The sequence below is a fragment of the Lissotriton helveticus genome, chromosome 6 (genome assembly GCF_964261635.1).
Source record: "Lissotriton helveticus chromosome 6, aLisHel1.1, whole genome shotgun sequence".
In the NCBI taxonomy this organism is placed as follows: Eukaryota; Metazoa; Chordata; class Amphibia; order Caudata; family Salamandridae; genus Lissotriton; species Lissotriton helveticus.
This window is the reverse complement of record NC_136067.1, coordinates 1,823,681,881-1,823,699,922: the sequence shown is the minus strand read 5'-3', so window position 1 is coordinate 1,823,699,922 and position 18,042 is coordinate 1,823,681,881. Positions and strand designations below refer to the sequence as shown.

Below are 18,042 nucleotides of genomic sequence, written 5' to 3'. Positions count from 1 at the left end.
TCACGAAAGGGAGGGGTGCGCTTTATCTGTCTTGACCCAGGCCATCGGTCCTAAACAACGACCGTGCGCTTACTTCTCTGCCACTCTTGACCCTGTCGCCAGAGCCTTGCCTGCCTGCCTTCGAGCTGTAGCTGCTGCTGCAGTCTCTATCCGACAGAGCGAGGGGATTGTACTCTCGAATTCCCTCACGGTACTGGTACCCCATGCAGTCGACACCCTCCTGAACCAAACCAAGACGCAACACCTGACGAGTGCACGACTGACTGGATACGAACTGACCTTGCTTGCCCCCCATATCACCCTGAAAAGATGCACCACACTGAACCCAGCAACTCTGTTACCCTTGCCAGAGAACGATCCCAATGTGCACCCCGTACATGACTGCGTGACTCTTACGGACGAACAGACCAGGAGTAGGGTCGATCTCAGAGACACAGCTTTCCCTGACCCCGACGGGGAGTTGTGGGTGGACGGTTCTTGCATCAAACTCTCCGATGGTACCACTTCCGCTGCCTATGCAGTCACCACGGCTCGAACTGTAGTAGAAACAGCCCGCATCACCCAGCGATCTGCCCAGGCAGCGGAACTGATTGCTTTGACGAGAGCCTGCATCCTGGCAACAGGAACCACGGCGAACATTTACACCGACAGCCAGTGTGCCTTCGGGGTGGTTCACCATTTTGGGCTCCTCTGGAGGGAGAGAGGATACTTGACCTCACACGGCACACCCATTTTGCACGGGGATTTAGTCTCCGCCTTAATCGAAGCTGTCCTCCTCCCCAACAAACTTGCCGTTATCAAATGCCAGGCACACAAGAAGGTGACAGACATTATTGGACAGGGAAATGCACTAGCCGACATCACCGCCCGAACGACAGCTGAAAATAGAACGACAACACATATGTACGTGACCAGGTCACAAGCAGAAAACTGGACTGACGCCAAGGACACAATTAGAGACATACAAACGGCTAGCACACAACACGAATTGACTGAATGGGCACGGGTGGGATTGAAAGACGATGAAGGCTGCTGGCGGACAAAAGACACGAACAGATGGTTGCTACCTGATTCATACTTGATTCCCATATTAACCATGGCACACTCCCCTGCCCACATAGGATCAGCCCCCATGATCGAACTTGTCTCCAGGGTTTGGCACAATGACAAGATCCCAGATTCCGCCAAACGCCTGGTCCAACAATGCTTAATATGCCTGCAACACAACCCCGGGAAGGGAACTGTAGTACCCCGGGGGGGATTTGGGGTCCCAAACCACCCATTTGAAGTCCTGCAGATGGACTACATCCAGCTAGACAGATGCCAAGGCCTGAAATATGTACTCGTCGTGGTGTGCGCATTTAGCAAATGGGTGGAAGCATATCCAACCCGTGACAACACCGCTATGGCCACTGCAAAGGTCCTGTTAAAGGAGTTTTTCCCCCGTTATGGCCTCTGTCGTGTTTTATGGAGTGATAATGGCCCCCACTTTGTAGCCAACGTTATCCAGCTCATCCTAAATGGGCTGGGTATCAAACAGAAATTCCACGCAGTCTTCCACCCTCAATCTGCTGGGCTTGTCGAACGACACAATGCCACACTAAAGCTTAAACTGGCCAAAATAGTGGCTACGACGGGCCTGAAATGGCCAGACGCCCTCCCATTGGCATTGCTATCGATGCGCTCTACCCCCACCCGACATCACTTAACCCCTTATGAAGTTGTCTTCGGTCGACCCATGAGCGTCTGGTCTGCCCCGAAACCAACTTCCATTCATGACGTTCCGGATGTCCTAATGTCTGATTATCTGTACAAATTGACTGAAACTTTGTCTGTCCTTCATCAGCAGGTGCAGCAGGCCATCCCCGATGCTTCCAGGGGTCCGGGTCACGCCATCCAGCCGGGGGACTTCGTGCTGATCCGAAACTTTCAGCGATCAAAGAGTTTGGAACCCCGGTGGACGGGCCCCTGGCAAGTGCTGATCACCACTCGGACCGCACTTCGAGTGGAGGGGAAGAAACACTGGCTGCACGCTCATCACTGCAAGAAGGTCTCTCCAGCCCTGGCCACGACAGACACCGTCAACACCCAAGAAGAGCTCCTGAACCAGGACCGACCATCGTTGAACTGCTACCCTGATACAGAGACACTTGAACTTTCAAAACATCCTGACCCCACTGTGCCATCTCGAGAAGGGTATTTCCTGCGTCGAAAGGAGGGAGCTTCGGCTAAGTAGGCCACGGACTAGGTTAGAGGATCTCAGAACGGTGACCCAAACTTCCAAGGGTTACCTGGAGAGAAGCTAAAACTAAGTCTGTGGTCCTGCCCACTACCGAGCACCTTGAAGACGAAGATGATGGAAGCGCCAGATAAGAAGATGATGGAAGCGCCAAATAAGAAGCCGACGGAGACAGCAGGAAATACCCACTACAGAAATCCGAGAATAGACAGGCTCCATAGCTCAAAGACAATTGCACTCTTCATCGTAATTCTCCTCTGTTTTCTCCTCATGACTACGCTCTGGATTATGGAAGAACATGCACCTGCTCACGAAACATTCCTAACCACTGCTCAGCCTACCACCGTGAAGGAACATTATCTAATTTCGCTCTCTCCTCAACTAAGAGAGAGACGAAAGGAGTTTTGGAACAACTCTTTCGTGCAACTACTTCACCAGCACAATCTTGCCACCAACGCCACCAACTGCTGGATCTGTGGGTTGCTACCCCATGCCACTGGACATTCAATACCATTCATCCCTTCACCCTTCTCCGTCCACGGCTCCTGCCTTGCCTGGCTGATCCTCTTGCAAGAGAGCTATACGGACAATGCCACCTCCAGCAGAACTGCAGCACATTCTCCTCATGGGGCCGGGCGAAACAAGACAAAGACACACTTCTGCCCGCTGACCCCCAGCGACTCGATCCAAATGGACATCCCGGCCAAAGAACGAATCGAAATGCAGGTGTTCAACAATCCAACCAGACCCACCTTCTCCTATCTGCGGAAACGAACGGCTGCCACTCTGACTGTGGCCCTGACGGTCATCAACGTCACAGGCCACATGTGTGTAGAAGGACTTGGGACACAGCTGGTGGGTCGCAGCGCTTGCCGCTTTACCAGAACTTTGGACTCCACGGATCCACCTTCCTTTGTGTCATCCCCAAACATGTATTTCATCTGTGGCACGAAGGCCTACACCTGGCTCCCCAAAGGCTGGGGGGGCACTTGCTACATCTCCTTCGTCCTTCCTCCAACTTATGTGGCCCCAGCGAATCACCACAGACAAAAACGAGCCAAAGACGTTGAGCAAGCCGACTCAACAGGGGCACAGTTCCTCGATGCTATGAAAGGACTCGTCCCCCTCTGGGGCCCGATGGCAAACAGCCGTGCCATCCGACATTTGACTCAGGCAGTCGAGACAACCATGAACATCACAGCGGGCATCTTTGCCAACAACACTGCCGAGCTCCAAGCGGTCCGTTTGGTGGCTCTTCAGAACCGCCTCGTTCTAGATGTGGTTCTGGCGGACCGTGGAGGAGCATGCCGCATTATTGGGGCCAGCTGTTGTACATACATACCGGACAACTCACCCTCAGTGTACAAAGCCATCGAACATCTTCACAGACTCTCTTCGGAAGTTCACCAAGAGCAAGAAGAATGGTCGCTTGGTGGTTGGTTCTGGGACACCGTCAAAAGCTGGGGCTGGAGACTGCTCACCATTATCCTGATTCCCGTAGTTGTAATATGTGGCCTATGCTTAGGAATTCAATGTTTGCCACCTATGTGTTCCTTATGTGCGAGTTGTATTTTTCCCAAAACTGTGGACATTGGAAGCGAACATATGAGGGCATTGTATGATACCGAAGTTAGGAATTTGATGAAAATTGACATTGAGTAAGCAAGTTGGCTAGATATGTTGAAAAGGGAGGACTGTTGAAAGTTAGGCTGAAAACCGTCAACATTATCGGCGCCCTCTTGCTCTCCTTAAACCTTTTGTGCGCGTAAAACAGCCGCCATTTTGGACACCATGGCTTACCTGCTCTCGCCGAGAGCCAGCGCGTCTCTCTCTCTCTCTCTCTCTCTCTCTCTCCTAGCTTCGCTGGCAACCCCCTGCTTGCACCTGCCTTGAGTCATAAACCCCTCTTCGGCGCTGCTCTGCCCCAGGCCCTCATCCTGTTCCCAGCGCGACACCTCCCTGCTTCCCCGTCATGATCTCCGGCCCTTTTGATGCAAACCCCTTTTCCCCGTGTGCCCGTTTGTCTTCCCCGTTCCCAGGCCGACACCTAGCTCTGCCGATACCAATCCCTTGCCCCTCCCCATACAATAGAAAGCTTCCCTCCTCAAAGGACCCCCGAGATGATCAAAGCCCCCCCCATCCCACGAGATCCGATCGAAACCCGCACACTCCGTGAATCGGCGGAATACCCAGCTGCGCGATGACCATCACCTGTTGTGAACGGGGCGGGGACTTCCACTGTAACCTTGCGTGGGAACGGGCTGGGAAGGGGGGGATTCTGAGGATGTCTTTCCGTACATCAAAGTATCAACGAGAATGTGTTACATGTAATAAAGAGATAAACTTGTGTATAAGAGGCCAGGCCTCAGGGATGCAGTTAGAGCACCTCAGAACGATACCTTCTGTCCGTTTCGTTGTGTTCTCCTCCGGAGAAAATAAAAACCTTGTTTCCTGCCTTCCAGTCTCCAGCGCCTGCCTCTTCAATAGTTTAACTTCTTTGTGGGTTCAAGAGGCGACACCGCCGGGCAAATACTTAAGGATCTTATATTCTGGTTGGTAGTGCCCCCCAGTTGTATTTTTTCCACAGCGTGTGAGTTCACACTCTGCACCCGCGTCCCGTGGGCCTCCTATTTCTTACCTCAGGTTAGGATAGCGTAGTCCCAGCGTTCCTGCAGCCTCTGGACAGCTCCATTTCTTCCATTGACTCTCACATTCCATTTACTTAGTATATGGTTTGCCGTGCCTCTAGGGCACCATTGTAATTTTGTGAAACTTGTCGTATTTTTCTTAAGAGATTGTCATGTGCTTAGCCCTCTGACCTCATAAAGAGTTCAGAGGTGTTTTTATTAATAAATATACTGTTTATTTTCACAACAACCTGTGTGGTGTCCTTTCATCTGGTATTCAAGGGGTTATATGTGGTAAAACAGCTGGCTTCACATGCCAAAAGAGTTTAGCCTAAGACTGCTTTGTCCATGCTACCATTAGGATAGCTGGTCTATAAGGTTGACTTACAACCAATCACCATAAGGGTTGTTTGGACTGATACAAGGTGATCACTAGAACAAGTCAGCATCATATATCAGGCCAACTTCTCACATAGCTCACCTCCTCCCTGGGAACGAGGGAATATCTACAGTAACAACCAAACCCTGTTCTTACAATGGACCTCTTGCACCTTTATCCAACATTATTTTTGTTTTCATCAAGATGGTTTGGCAGCTGGTGCGGTGTGTTGTGGAAACAGGAACAAGTGGCAGTTTACCAACAACATGCAAGGCATGACCGCACTGTATCAGATGCAGGACCTGCTGCTCTGTCGTTATTCTACTCCATTTGTTCAGTAAATCACAACCCGTCATCCCACTGGGAAACATTAAACGTTTGAGAAAAAAGTGAAAGACGAGTAGAAGACAAAGAGGAAGTCTGCAGTTGTTGGGGCTTTCAGTATCTGGAGCTGCTCCTACCTCTACTGTCGAAACAACTTGTAGGGCTGCTGATGAGATAGCAAAGAGGGCTTTCTTGGCCTGAAATATTGGGGTCTAGGGTACCAATGAAATCTGCCGCACTGCTGGAGGAACTGCCTGGAAACAGAAGGTAGGTACAAAAGGGGGTGGTGATGGACAGAGCATCCGAACCAATCAAACACTCACACCCAGTCAAAAGATCTGGGTTGAATCCATCACCGTTCTTTAGCCCACTCTGCCACCCCAGTTCAGACATGGCTATATGCAAACCAGTCTGACCCTGTGCCTCATGGGAACAGTCCAGCCCGAACTGCCAAACCATGCCTTCCCTGGACCGGAAACAAGCTTCCGAGGACCGGTTTCTGGCATTACAGCTGTCTTCAGCCCGGCTTGCTTGAATCCAGTGGCAAAGTGAGCAAGGGACTCACGTCTGAGCATACCCTGCCACACTTATGGCGGCCAAAAGCGGTACAAAAGGGGGTGGTGATGGACGGAGCATCCGAACCAATCAAACACTCACACCAGTCAAAAGATCTGGGTTGAATCCATCACCGTTCTTTAGCCCACTCTGCCACCCCAGTTCAGACATGGCTATATGCAAATCAGTCTGACCCTGTGCCTCATGGGAACAGTCCAGCCCGAACTGCCAAGCCATGCCTTCCCTGGACCGGAAACAAGCTTCCGAGGACCGGTTTCTGGCATTACAGCCGTCTTCAGCCCGGCTTGCTTGAATCCAGTGGCAAAGTGAGCAAGAACTCACGCCTGAGAATACCCTGCCACACTTATGGCGGCCAAAAGAGAAGGTAGTCCCAACAAAAGTGGCATGTCCTTTTCCTGCTTTTCACTAATAGCCTCTCTCCATCAAACGTTCTATCAATCATGTTTGCCTGGAAGCCAGCGTGCCTCCTGATCACCACCACCGTGTTAATGGATCCTGAAACTGTATTTGGCATGTCTAGTCCTGTATAAGGATGCGTTTGTAAGCCTCCTTGCCATCTTTCACTAATTAGGTGAAAGGACCTGGCATAAGCATTAGAAGGGTTTTAGTAATTAAAGCTGCCATTTTCCATAATTCATTGTTGAGTTTGAAAGCAAGCGTTATGAGTTTGTCATATGCAGTACAAGACTTCCTGGAGAGAAAACATTTTTCTTAGAACCTCTGGGCTTTATTTACAAGGAATTAACTGAGCGCGTTGCAGCAAACAATTTGGCTGCGCTGCGTTAATTCTGAAGCAAAGGGATGCGTCATATCAACAACGATATGACGAATCCCTTTGCTCTCCCCAGCGCTGGCACACAATTAGCTGCCAGGCGCCGATGCAGGCACCACTGCACCATGGCGTCATGGGGATGATGGTTTTTGTGCAGGATGGGGCACCTTCCTGCACAAAAACAATCTCGAGGTGATTTCCTCTTTCTATGCGTGCTGCAGCACGCATAGAAAGAGGAAACAAACGAGGAGAAATGAAACCATTTCTTCTTGTTGCGCCTCCCTTTGCCTCCCCTGGGGAGGTGTAGCATTCTGACATATTTCCAGGTTTACAATTTCTTGTAAATCTGGAAATGGGGCAGAAACCATGGGTGTTGCCTGGGAACACCCATGGCACGTCCCTTTGACGGAAAGTGTGGAGTGTAAGGGGTCCATATTTACAAGGACATGAAAAGCCACGCAGGGTGGCTTTATGTGTCTTTGTAAATATGGGGCAGCAGGTTGCGCCGCCATCGAAGACGCAGGCAGTCTATTTTCCACTGGCAAGGGAGTAGCTTTGATGAAGTAAGTACCGCACAGCCGCTACCCTCCCCAAAAGATTGAGGTATTAAACTCTTTTTTCACCACTAATCCCCTTGTCTTCTACTTTTACTTTCCAGTGTATGACTACAAGCGTCCTTAGCCAGGTATTTTTTAAGTCTATATAAAACCCTCCTACTCGTATACCACCTAACTCTCCATGGTATAAGACTAAAAGTGCTCCCACGTCTCAGTTGGTCGCAGCACGCCCCGTTCCGCTACGGGATGGGAAGAGCCCTATGATGAAACATGCCACCAAGGGAAATCTTGGTGGGTGAGGATTATTTAAAGAAAACTTTCTGTTTTCTAACTAGAGAATAAAAGTGGAAAGGTAGTCCAAACAGCACAGACGGGCTCTTTTTGTTTGTCATATTACGCACAGGAGGGCGAGTCCTCTGTTTTCCTACCTCTATCTCCCCCATTTTTGATTTATATGCGCCACGGTTGCGTCTCAAAAAGTGACTCACCGGCAGTGCAAGGGTCTTGTAAATAAGCCCCTCTGTCTCTATGAACTGAATAACAGTAGGTTCCATACTTACAAGCTATTTATCCATGAACAGCTGGTATATAATTTGGCCATTTTATTGCTACTAAGAAGGGATTGAATGCAGTAGCGGAGCAATTGAAAGAAAAGTGGAGTGCAATATTTCTGTGAACTGGTTTGATATAACTTCTGTTGCAGCCAAAGGTATCCCTAAAGTATCAACCATTATTTTACTACTGTGGCAAAAGACACGCAGTCTGCTTTTGTGATTGCAATAGGTTTGCTAAAAATCTACTTTAAGTGAAGTGTTTAATCCACATGCATTTTGTAAAAGTAATCTGGGTCCGTGTGAGGTAAGTTGTCTAACTATTATCACCCTCATCTCATTGAGGGTTGGTGTCAAGAGCATATAAATCAGACTCAAAATTGAAACTGGTAAACTTTAGTGGTAATGGTACATTTTCTGAAAATGGTTCGTCCTGACTAGGAGTGTTAGAAATTGGGTTGATGGTAGACTGGGGTGTGAGCCCTGACATGAGGAGCAGACCGGGCATTGCAGACGTGTGGGTTGATACTTCGCATTTACAGTCGTCTGCGGTGATCAAAGCATGCTGGGCAAGGAGACGGGCTGGCGGCAGCTCACACTGATTTTTGGTGCGAGTGGCACGGTTTCAGTGCGAACTGACATGTTCGCGGTCACAAAGAGCCCAAAAGAATGAATTAAAGATCTCAAATGCCACACCAAGGGTCCAGGACCTCGCTGAAGACGGGACCAGTAGCTGGTTGGGAGCCTTTCATGTCACTGAGGCTCAGATCAGGAGGCCAGCAGACTAGCCCTTTGAGTCACTTTGGGATCCTGGGTTCAAGATGAGATGCAGGTCCACATCTTCCCCACGCAAGAGGGGAGCAGACAGAAGGTCAGCACAGCAAGTCAGCAGCTCATTCAGTGTAGCAGTCCGGCAGAGTAGCAGTCCTTTCAGCAGCACTAGAGTCCTTCTTCTTGGAAGAGTATTCACAAGTCCAGAAGTGTACTGAAGAGTTAGTACCTGAGGTCCTTCTTTTATACGCTGGTGCCCAGGAAGGTGGGAGAAGCTTCTTGACAGTGGCTTTGAAGTGCATGGAATTCCCTGCCTCAAAGCTCGCTGTAGTGACAAGGCAGGGTTGTTAGGCCCTTTGTGTAGAAACAGGACATAGCCTTTTCAGGTGTGAGGATGGACCCAGTTCCTCCCTCCGATCCTGCCAGTGATGGCCATCCAGTCACACCTAAGCTCACATTGTGTGTGGGTGCCTAAGAGGAATACAAAAATCCTGACTGCCAACTACATCCAGTAATGTGACCAGAGGCAGGCTGCAGGCACCAAATGGCTAAGGTGAGAAAATGCAACTTTCTAAAAGTAGTATTTTAAGAATTGTAATTTAGAATCAAACTTCACCCTAAGTTAGGAATTCAAATTAGGAGGCCAGAGACACCAAACATGAAACATTTATCTCTTCCAATTTGGGAAATACACTTAGAATATGTAATTGGGCAACTTCAATGTTATCCCATGGGAGAGATAGGCCTTGAGGTAGTGAAAAACGAATGTACGTTTTTCACTACTAGGACATGTAAACTTAAAATTACATGTCCAGCTTTTTAAATACATTGCACCATGCCCTATGAGTTGTCGTGGGCCTACCCTAGGGGTGACATATATGTATTAAAAAGGAAGGTTTTGGTCTGGCAAATGGTTTATTTTGCCAAATTGAAATGAAAGTTTAATACTGCACACACAGGCTATGTAATAGCAGGGCTACTTAAGTGGAAGGGCACAATCAGTGCTGCAGGCCACCTAGTAGCATTTAATTTACAGGCCCTAGACACATGTAGTGCCATTTTACTTGAGAGATTTATAAGCCCTCTTACCATGTTTAGAGGAGTGAGCACAAGAACTTTAGCACTGGTTAGCAATGGTATAGTGAACAGAGTCCTAAGGCCAGCAAAAACAAATTAGGTGAAAAATAGGAGTAAGGCAAAACGTTTGGGGTGACCATACAGAGAAGGCTAGATCCAACAATGAGCAACTCTTTTTTTAGCTCTACTATTGAAGTCTTCATTAAAGGCAATGTGATGCCAAGACTACTGATACAATTGGCTACAGGGAGACCAATATCATTCTCTAATGTACTAAACTGTGTATCATAAACAACTTAGTAGAAACAATGCCTTCTCTGAGTATGATGAAGGTCTGTATGGTGCCCCAAATTAGGCTGAAGTACAACTGCAAAACTATATACAAGAAACTAACTTTAAGTCGCTGCCTCTAGATCAGGGGTCCCCAATCCTCTCTGTAATAAGAGTTACTGGTTTTCAATGAAAGTCATCCTGAGCTCCTAATCATATTAATGTTTTATTAGTGACTACATCAGATAGGATTCCATTAGTACCCACCTTATGCTAGATTACCAGTAGTAATCACCTCAAAGCACCAGGCAGGGTAGCTGCAACATTCATAGCGCCAATGTAATATTAGTAATAAGTCTCCCAACAGTCACATGATTTATCCTGACGTTACCTGGTCGTGCCTCTGTCTCGGCCTCCATGCACAACCGTCATTGTCAGCCTACTGCTTGCCGCATTAAATTTAAAGCTCTAGCACTCTCTTATAGAGCATGTGAGCATAAAGGCCCTGGCTATCTGAGGAAGAGATTAATTCCTATCATCAGCCGAAAGCACTCGGGTCCAACGAGCAAAAACTTTTATGTGCCCCAAGGGTCAACAAGACAAGGAAAGGTGGACACACCTTTTCCTACTTGACTGCCAAACTCTGGAATTCCTTACCGCTTACCCTTCGCTTCTCACCCTCTGAACTTATTTTCCGTAAACTGCTGAAAACATACCTGTTTGATAAGTAGGCTCTATTTTGCGGCGTGGACGAATCCCTCAGCACATCTTAGTACCGCTAGTGCTGGGACCCCTCTTCAGAGGCAGCCATGCGCCTTATACATTTCAGCTATAAAAATATTTAGGAAATCAAGCCATTTGTCTCCAAACATCAGCTTATGAGTTCTGAGAATACACACATTTTCCTCTGGAGTACACACATTTCTACTTTGGTGTGTATATATAAAGTTAACCAATCAAAAGGTTGTAATTTAGTGTGCTGTGCTGCACACACGAAAGCTACTTACAAGTAGCTGGAAAGGTGCCAGTAGATCACGAGTTCCTCGTTGGAGAAGCCTGCCTGGATGTATGACGTTACAACGCATACTTTTACAACACCTACCTTTACATCGCAAGTTTTACAACGCATACCATTACAACGCATAGTGCTTTGGGGCGCTGGATAGTGAATAGTTTAATTTACTATTCCAACTCCAGTCCCCGTGGATAGTAGGGAAGGTGTTGGATAGTACATTAAACCTATTCCCTATCCTAGAGCGCCCCCCAGCGCAATGCGTTGTAATGGTTTGCGTTGTAAAAGTTGCGTTGTAAAGGCACTGCGTGGTAAAAGTTGCGTTGTAAAGGATGTTTCCCAGCCTGCCTAGCTTCTTGCTGGAAAACATCTGACTGTTATAAATATATATATTGTTGCCGTGTGTTTTTTGACAGATAATATTATTTTTCAGAGCCTAAACAGAGCACAGGAAATTAGCCACACACGCACATATACTTTTAATTTTCTTTTTTTCAAAGAGCGATGCTTTGACTTACTTGCAGCATTCTTTGCATGGGAAGATGGTGGTGGGGTCGGTCTCCCCGCTGGTGGTGCTGTGCGCCGGGGAGCTTTTGACAGAGTAGTACCCGCTCTGTGGGGCTGGTTTGTGCTTGACAGCAGAAGCGACAGGAGAGGTTTTTGGCACCTGATTTGTGCCCCCGTGTATTCGTGCATGGCCATTCAAAGCCTGTCTGGAACTGAATATCTGAAACAGAATTAAAGAGCAAAGATTAACAAGAATACATAATGACACTTAAAAGGAGCGTGCATTTCTCCACCGACCTAGTGCACAATATAAAATCAAGGAGAGACTGAGCATAAACAAACTGAACACTAGAAACAGAGAGGTCCTGCTCAAAGGCTGAGGGGCCACACGTGTGGGACAGATACAGACAGAACACACTGACATCCTGGATAACACATACACAGCAACATACCTACAGACATACGTGCACACAAACACACCACAAATTCAGGCACATACACAGAAGTAACCAGACTGGGGAGAGGCCATGAACTATGACTCCACCCCCAAATCCGAGCTGAGTCCCTTTACACGGTGGGGTTTGTTGTACTAGAGCTACCCAAACCCCAGCAGGGTAGTGTCGTAGAGAGCCGGGGCCTGCACTGGTTTCTTTAATGGACACACAGTGGTATAAAACATCTTTCTGTTCTGAGAAAGCTAATGCAGGTACGGAGGTCTGCTGTCCCTTGCAGACATCTATCACTGCATTAGCACAGGGGGCCACAAATTGTGACATGCCTCATTAATATGTATTAGTCAGGTCCCTTTGCTAATGACCAGTTTGCAAAGCAGATGTACAGCTTTAGAGCAGGGCGAGGCCTTATCCCTTGCCTTGCACCCAGTCTCAGTAGCTACCAAACAAGCTGCACACAACCTTCGGCAATGCACAGCAGACTCAGAAAGCAGGGCAAGGCCTTATGCCAGGCCTTGCACCCAGTCTCAGTAGCTACCAAACAAGCTGCACACAACCTTCGGCAATGCACAGCAGACTCAGAAAGCAGGGGAGGCCTTATCCCTTGCCTTGCACCCAGTCTCAGTAGCTACCAAACAAGCTGCACACAACCTTCGGCAATGCACAGCAGACTCAGAAAGCAGGGGAGGCCTTATGCCAGGCCTTGCACCCAGTCTCAGTAGCTACCAAACAAGCTGCACACAACCTTTGGCAATGCACAGCAGACTCAGAAAGCAGGGGAGGCCTTATGCCAGGCCTTGCACCCAGTCTCAGTAGCTACCAAACAAGCTGCACACAACCTTCGGCAATGCACAGCAGACTCATAAAGCAGGGGAGGCCTTATCCCTTGCCTTGCACCCAGTCTCAGTAGCTACCAAACAAGCTGCACACAACCTTCGGCAATGCACAGCAGACTCAGAAAGCAGGGGAGGCCTTATGCCAGGCCTTGCACCCAGTCTCAGTAGCTACCAAACAAGCTGCACACAACCCTTAGCAAAGCACAGCAGGCTCAGAAAACAGGGCGTGGCCTTATCCCTTGCCTTGTACCCAGTCTCAGTAGCTACCAAACAAGCTGCATACCACCTTCGGCAATGCACAGCAGGCTCAGAAAGCAAGGCGTGGCCGTTTGCCATGCCGAGCAATTAGTTCCTGTATAGACAGGTAGGCTGGCCTTCCCAGTCATGGTTCGGAAAGGGTGGGACGATGTCACTCCCTTTTATATTTTGTAAGCATGGAGCTGAGACTTGCCCAGTGTGGTATACCTTCCTGACACTCCTTTACTAAGGGCAGGAGGAGGCTTCTTTGGCCCACCCCCACCGGTCCCAAGGGGAAGCAGAAAGGGTTTAAACTTCTTAATAATATTTTTCAATGGGAGATCCGAACTGCACATGGTTCTGTTACCCATCCAGCCTTGCGCAAGAGCTCGGCGGGTTGTCTTGCCCACCCCTGCCATAGGCAAGCGTGGGGGATTTGAGTGATTTATGTATTTGTGACTGAGGGCAGTTCTAAGGGCGTACTCGCCCTCCTAGACTTGCCTAAGGGCACCAAGCTAGCTGTCAATTGTCCTGGTCGTCCTTGACACACCTTGCTGAGGCAAACTGAAGCAAGGCTCTAGCAACACCCCTAGACAACAGATGTGTAAAAGAGCAACAATACGAGGCTTCAGTAATGTCAGTACCACAACGATATGTAAAGTCACCAGTGATATCACTGATTCTATCACCCAAGAGGTAATCTGTGGCATCATGTGTGAAGTCATGAGCAATACACAAGGGGAGTCATGCTAGAACCAACAGGAAACTGAAATGTTTTTTTTTATGGTATGTTGTTTTTGAACGCAGGTTGCTTTGCAAATATAAAGTCTCTTTAAAATGTTTATTTGTTTGTTATAACATTCTTTGCTCACTGTTGAAAGTATCTACTTGTGCATACACATGCAGGATGTGTTCTAAGGCTGAATGTGCAGAATCAGCATATTACTCTCAGCGTATCTGCGTGCATGTGTTATGGCATGCTTTTGTTCATGTGCAACAGTTATAAACACAAGTATTTAAACACAATCAGGGCTCAAAATGATTAAATAAGACCCTAATGAGAAGCAAAGTCAAGAGGATGGCTTCCAGAAGAAACTCCACTATCATGGTAACTATATAGGATTTCACCTTCAGAAACAAATGTTCGAAACTGTGGTTATTACTGGACTTGATGCAAATAATATGTTTTATTGGGCAATATTTATTTTCCGTGACATGACATAAATAAATACAGCCTTCTATCATGGAGAATGATTATATGTGGTTATTAATTTGCATAACGTAACATTAGATCTGCATATTCATGTTTGGTTAAAAGGCAAGTGGGATCAAATGAGTGGAAATGAGGGAATGGACCATGTTGAAGAAATGTCGATTATTAGTGAAAAGGGTTACATGGGCAAGCTCTGAAACTGAATATGCAATGTATTCTTTAAGTACCCTGTTGTCAAAGGCAGTTCTTTGTGGGTTGGTTGGATCTCTTAGTGTGAATGAATATAAGGCCTGCCAATTCTACGATGGCTACCAACAATGGAGTTAGAGGAACCAAAAAAGCAAATTGGGGGACAACTCCAGTTCCCCATTGGAAAAAAAACTGCTAACAAAAACCTCTGACTGGTCTAGAAGGTAGCAGAATAGAAGAGCGGAAGAAATACTTGGAAAGGCTGGCAGTTGACCAGAAAAGTTGAAAGACATTGCGAGAATCATAGATACCAAACAGCTAGCAGCGATGCTGTGACACATGTTCAAGTCCCACAGCTGCTTATGTATGAGAAGGTCAAAACGAGGAGTATACACAGGAAGTAAAATGTTGTCTGGAAGATACTGGTCCACTCCCAGAACTAGGTTCTGCCTGTACTAAGGTAAATACAGCAAGCATTGGCATAGCCAATAGGTCTCACCTTTGGGACCTTATAAGGGTTTAGCCATGCAACAGTTGATGTTGTTGCACCAAGGATATTGTGCTGAATAACTAAACACTTATAAGGTCCCATAGGCGAGACCTATTGGCAATGCCAATGCTTGTTTTGTTATGGGGGCATAAATAACAGGAGCAGGCAGCTTTGGAAATAGTACCTGTGTAACAGTTAGTGAGTTAGTTAGTTTGTTAATAAGAGAGTTAGTTAGTGAGAGAGAAAGTTAGTGAGAGGAGAGAGAGAGAGTTAGAGAGTTATTTAGTGAGAGATAGTTAGAGAGTTAGTTTGGAGAGAGAGATAGTTTGAATTAGTGTTTTTAAAGAGAGTTAGATAGTGAGAGAGTTAGCGAGGGGGATTGAGATAGTTAGTTAGTGAAAGAGTAAGTTAGTTAGTGAGAGTGAGTGAGCAAATAACCAGGAAAAAGGAGATGAGGGAGCAGTGCATCAGTGGAGCAGGACAGGGGGGAAAACAGGGGAGCAAGTCAGGAGAAGAGGGATCTGAGGACATAGCAACATCGGGGCAGATGAGGAGGGATCTTAGGGGCAGTTTACCAGGGGAGAGGAGAGTGAAAGGCAGAAGTGGGCAGGAGTGGAGACGGCATGGTAGCAGTGGGGTGGAAGAGAAGAGGAAGAAGAAACTGTCACCATCAAGTTATGAACAATAAAACTGATGTTTTCAAAACCGCCCAAAAAAACAAGTCAAATAATATGTGGTTGCCAATGCAAATCAGAACTGGCAGTTAAAACAATACCTCTCTGGGAGTAAAATTCCACATGTTTGATACCAAAAATGACAGAGTTCATTACATCTAGTTTAGAGATGGTCATCGTGTTATGACGCATGGCCACTCTATATCTCATAATGGCTAATGCACTTACAACCAGGGTGAATGGACTCCGAAGGTTGTAGGGGTGCCCAGCTCATGCAGGGGCAACCTCCCACTTAGGACCCAGCATCCTGCCTTCAGGATTGAAAGGCATGCCTTAGGGGTGACTTATAGGTTTTTAGTGTAGTGACATCAGATATAGGGAAACCTATATCTGTTTTAAGTGATGATAGAACCAGCTTACACAGGCTTCAATTGCAGGCTTGAGTCACAGTCTGAGTGGTCTCCCATGGGTTGCATAATCCATGCTTCAGCCCATTGGAGATCCCTGCTGTACCTATGGCCTAGGTACCCCAGTAGCCAATCTGGAGTATACCCAAGTACTCACCATGTCCAATTTAGGGAAGACGCACAGCGACTGGTGTCCTGAGTAGCAGGATCACAGTCAGAGTAGTCAGAAAAACATGACACCAGCAAAAAATGAGGACGACCATGAAAGCAGATCCTACTTTCTTACAGGTGATAACTTCCAACGTCTGTTTCACAAAGCTGCGACTGATCTCAGTGGTCATAATAGGCAGTGATGATTGAAATGGTGGATGAAATAAGGCATATTCACAGGGTCATGTGTAGGAAGTAGCAATTACAGAAGAAATAACACAACCTTCTCAATATCAAATACTCTGGCTGCCCTTATCCTAAGCACTGCTTGGTGTCTTTGAGCAGAGACAAATCGTCTGCAATCAGCTGGCCAGCTCCTTCACTGGCAGCAGCCTGAATCCCTCAAGACCATTCCAAGACACCACAGGAGGGGTATAATGAACAAAATGGCTGACTTTTGAACCATACAGAAACACCACCTTACAATTATTCCTAGTAAATTATTATTCCTTCTTTTATGTATCTGTGATATGATTGTTTTGATTCGCTGGACTGTTTTACCAATGCACCCAACTTGTGAATATGTGCAGTCTAATGACCCAGTACTCTTGGTCCTAAATCCCAGCGATCCTCACCCTGTATAGCTTTGCGGGGATTGATTGTTTGCTGTTTTTGGGGATATTTCAACATTGCCTTAATATTGCTTCCACCATATGCAACGGTGATGTGATTTGTCTGTTTCGCTGGACTTTGTTCTGCTCACTCCCTTCGTATCTTACTTAACTCATATTCTCTTGACGAAGGTGGAGACACGCCCACACGTGAGACCACGCCCACCCGCAGGCATTCTTAAGCGCTGTCTACGAGCGCTGTCTACGAGCGCTGACTACGAGCGCGCCATTTGAATGTGTGTTGACCTCTGAGGCGGAAGCCGGAGGACTTGTTCCTTTTAAAATTGTATTTTCTGTCTTTTTAAAAACAAAATACTCACTCTCACTAGCACTCTCCACCGCGCCGAGCAATCTCCCGCATACCCCCTGACACAGCGGATCCTTTCGCTGCACCAGGGATTTCCCTCTACCGCCATCGCGGCTCGAAGGCGGAGACACGCCCACACGTGAGACCACGCCCTCTCCCCTCCCTTCAAATGTGCCAGCCACGCAAGCGCAGCGGACGAGCGCAGCGGGAGCGCCGTTTGCGCGCCGAAGGCGCGCTTAAGGCAAACCCGTCTGCGCCCGTCCGCGCTCGAACGGGCTCAGGGCTACAATCCCTGCCGGAACAAGCTCCCACCAGGGTAATATACTCGCGCCGAGACCTTCTCAGTCTCAGACCCACCAACAACAGCACCTGCAACTATGTTCATGACCTAGACGGTCAATTCACTAGCTGCACAATTTGCCACCCAGCCCAGCTACAACTATCCATTCCACGCGTCTCTCACCCGGGCCTTAAACTTGCCTCATTGAACTGCAGGTCACTCCCCATGCATGCCCTGCTCATTAACCACCTAATAGAAGACCACGAACTAGACATTCTATTCCTCACGGAAACGTGGATCACCGACCACTCGGACTCAGACGTGGTCTTAGCCCTTCCCCCGGACTATAATATCCGGTCCCAACAACGTCCATCTGGCAGAGGAGGCGGACTGGCCATCCTCTACAGGAATCATTTTTCCTGTAGAACCTACGATGCCCACATCTTGGACTCTGAAAGCCTTCATTTCACCATC

General features: G+C 47.7%; 1 protein-coding gene across 2 annotated transcripts in view; it reads right to left on the bottom strand.

Annotated features, from left to right (window-relative positions):
* Positions 1-18,042, bottom strand: part of TRERF1 (transcriptional regulating factor 1) — a 521,224-nt gene that overhangs the window by 14,654 nt on the left and 488,528 nt on the right. For both annotated transcript variants that reach the window (XM_078649717.1, XM_078649716.1), the window contains exon 16: positions 11,674-11,882. In XM_078649717.1, the coding sequence (XP_078505843.1) occupies positions 11,674-11,882 (209 nt within the window). The remainder of the gene's footprint in view (positions 1-11,673; positions 11,883-18,042) is intronic.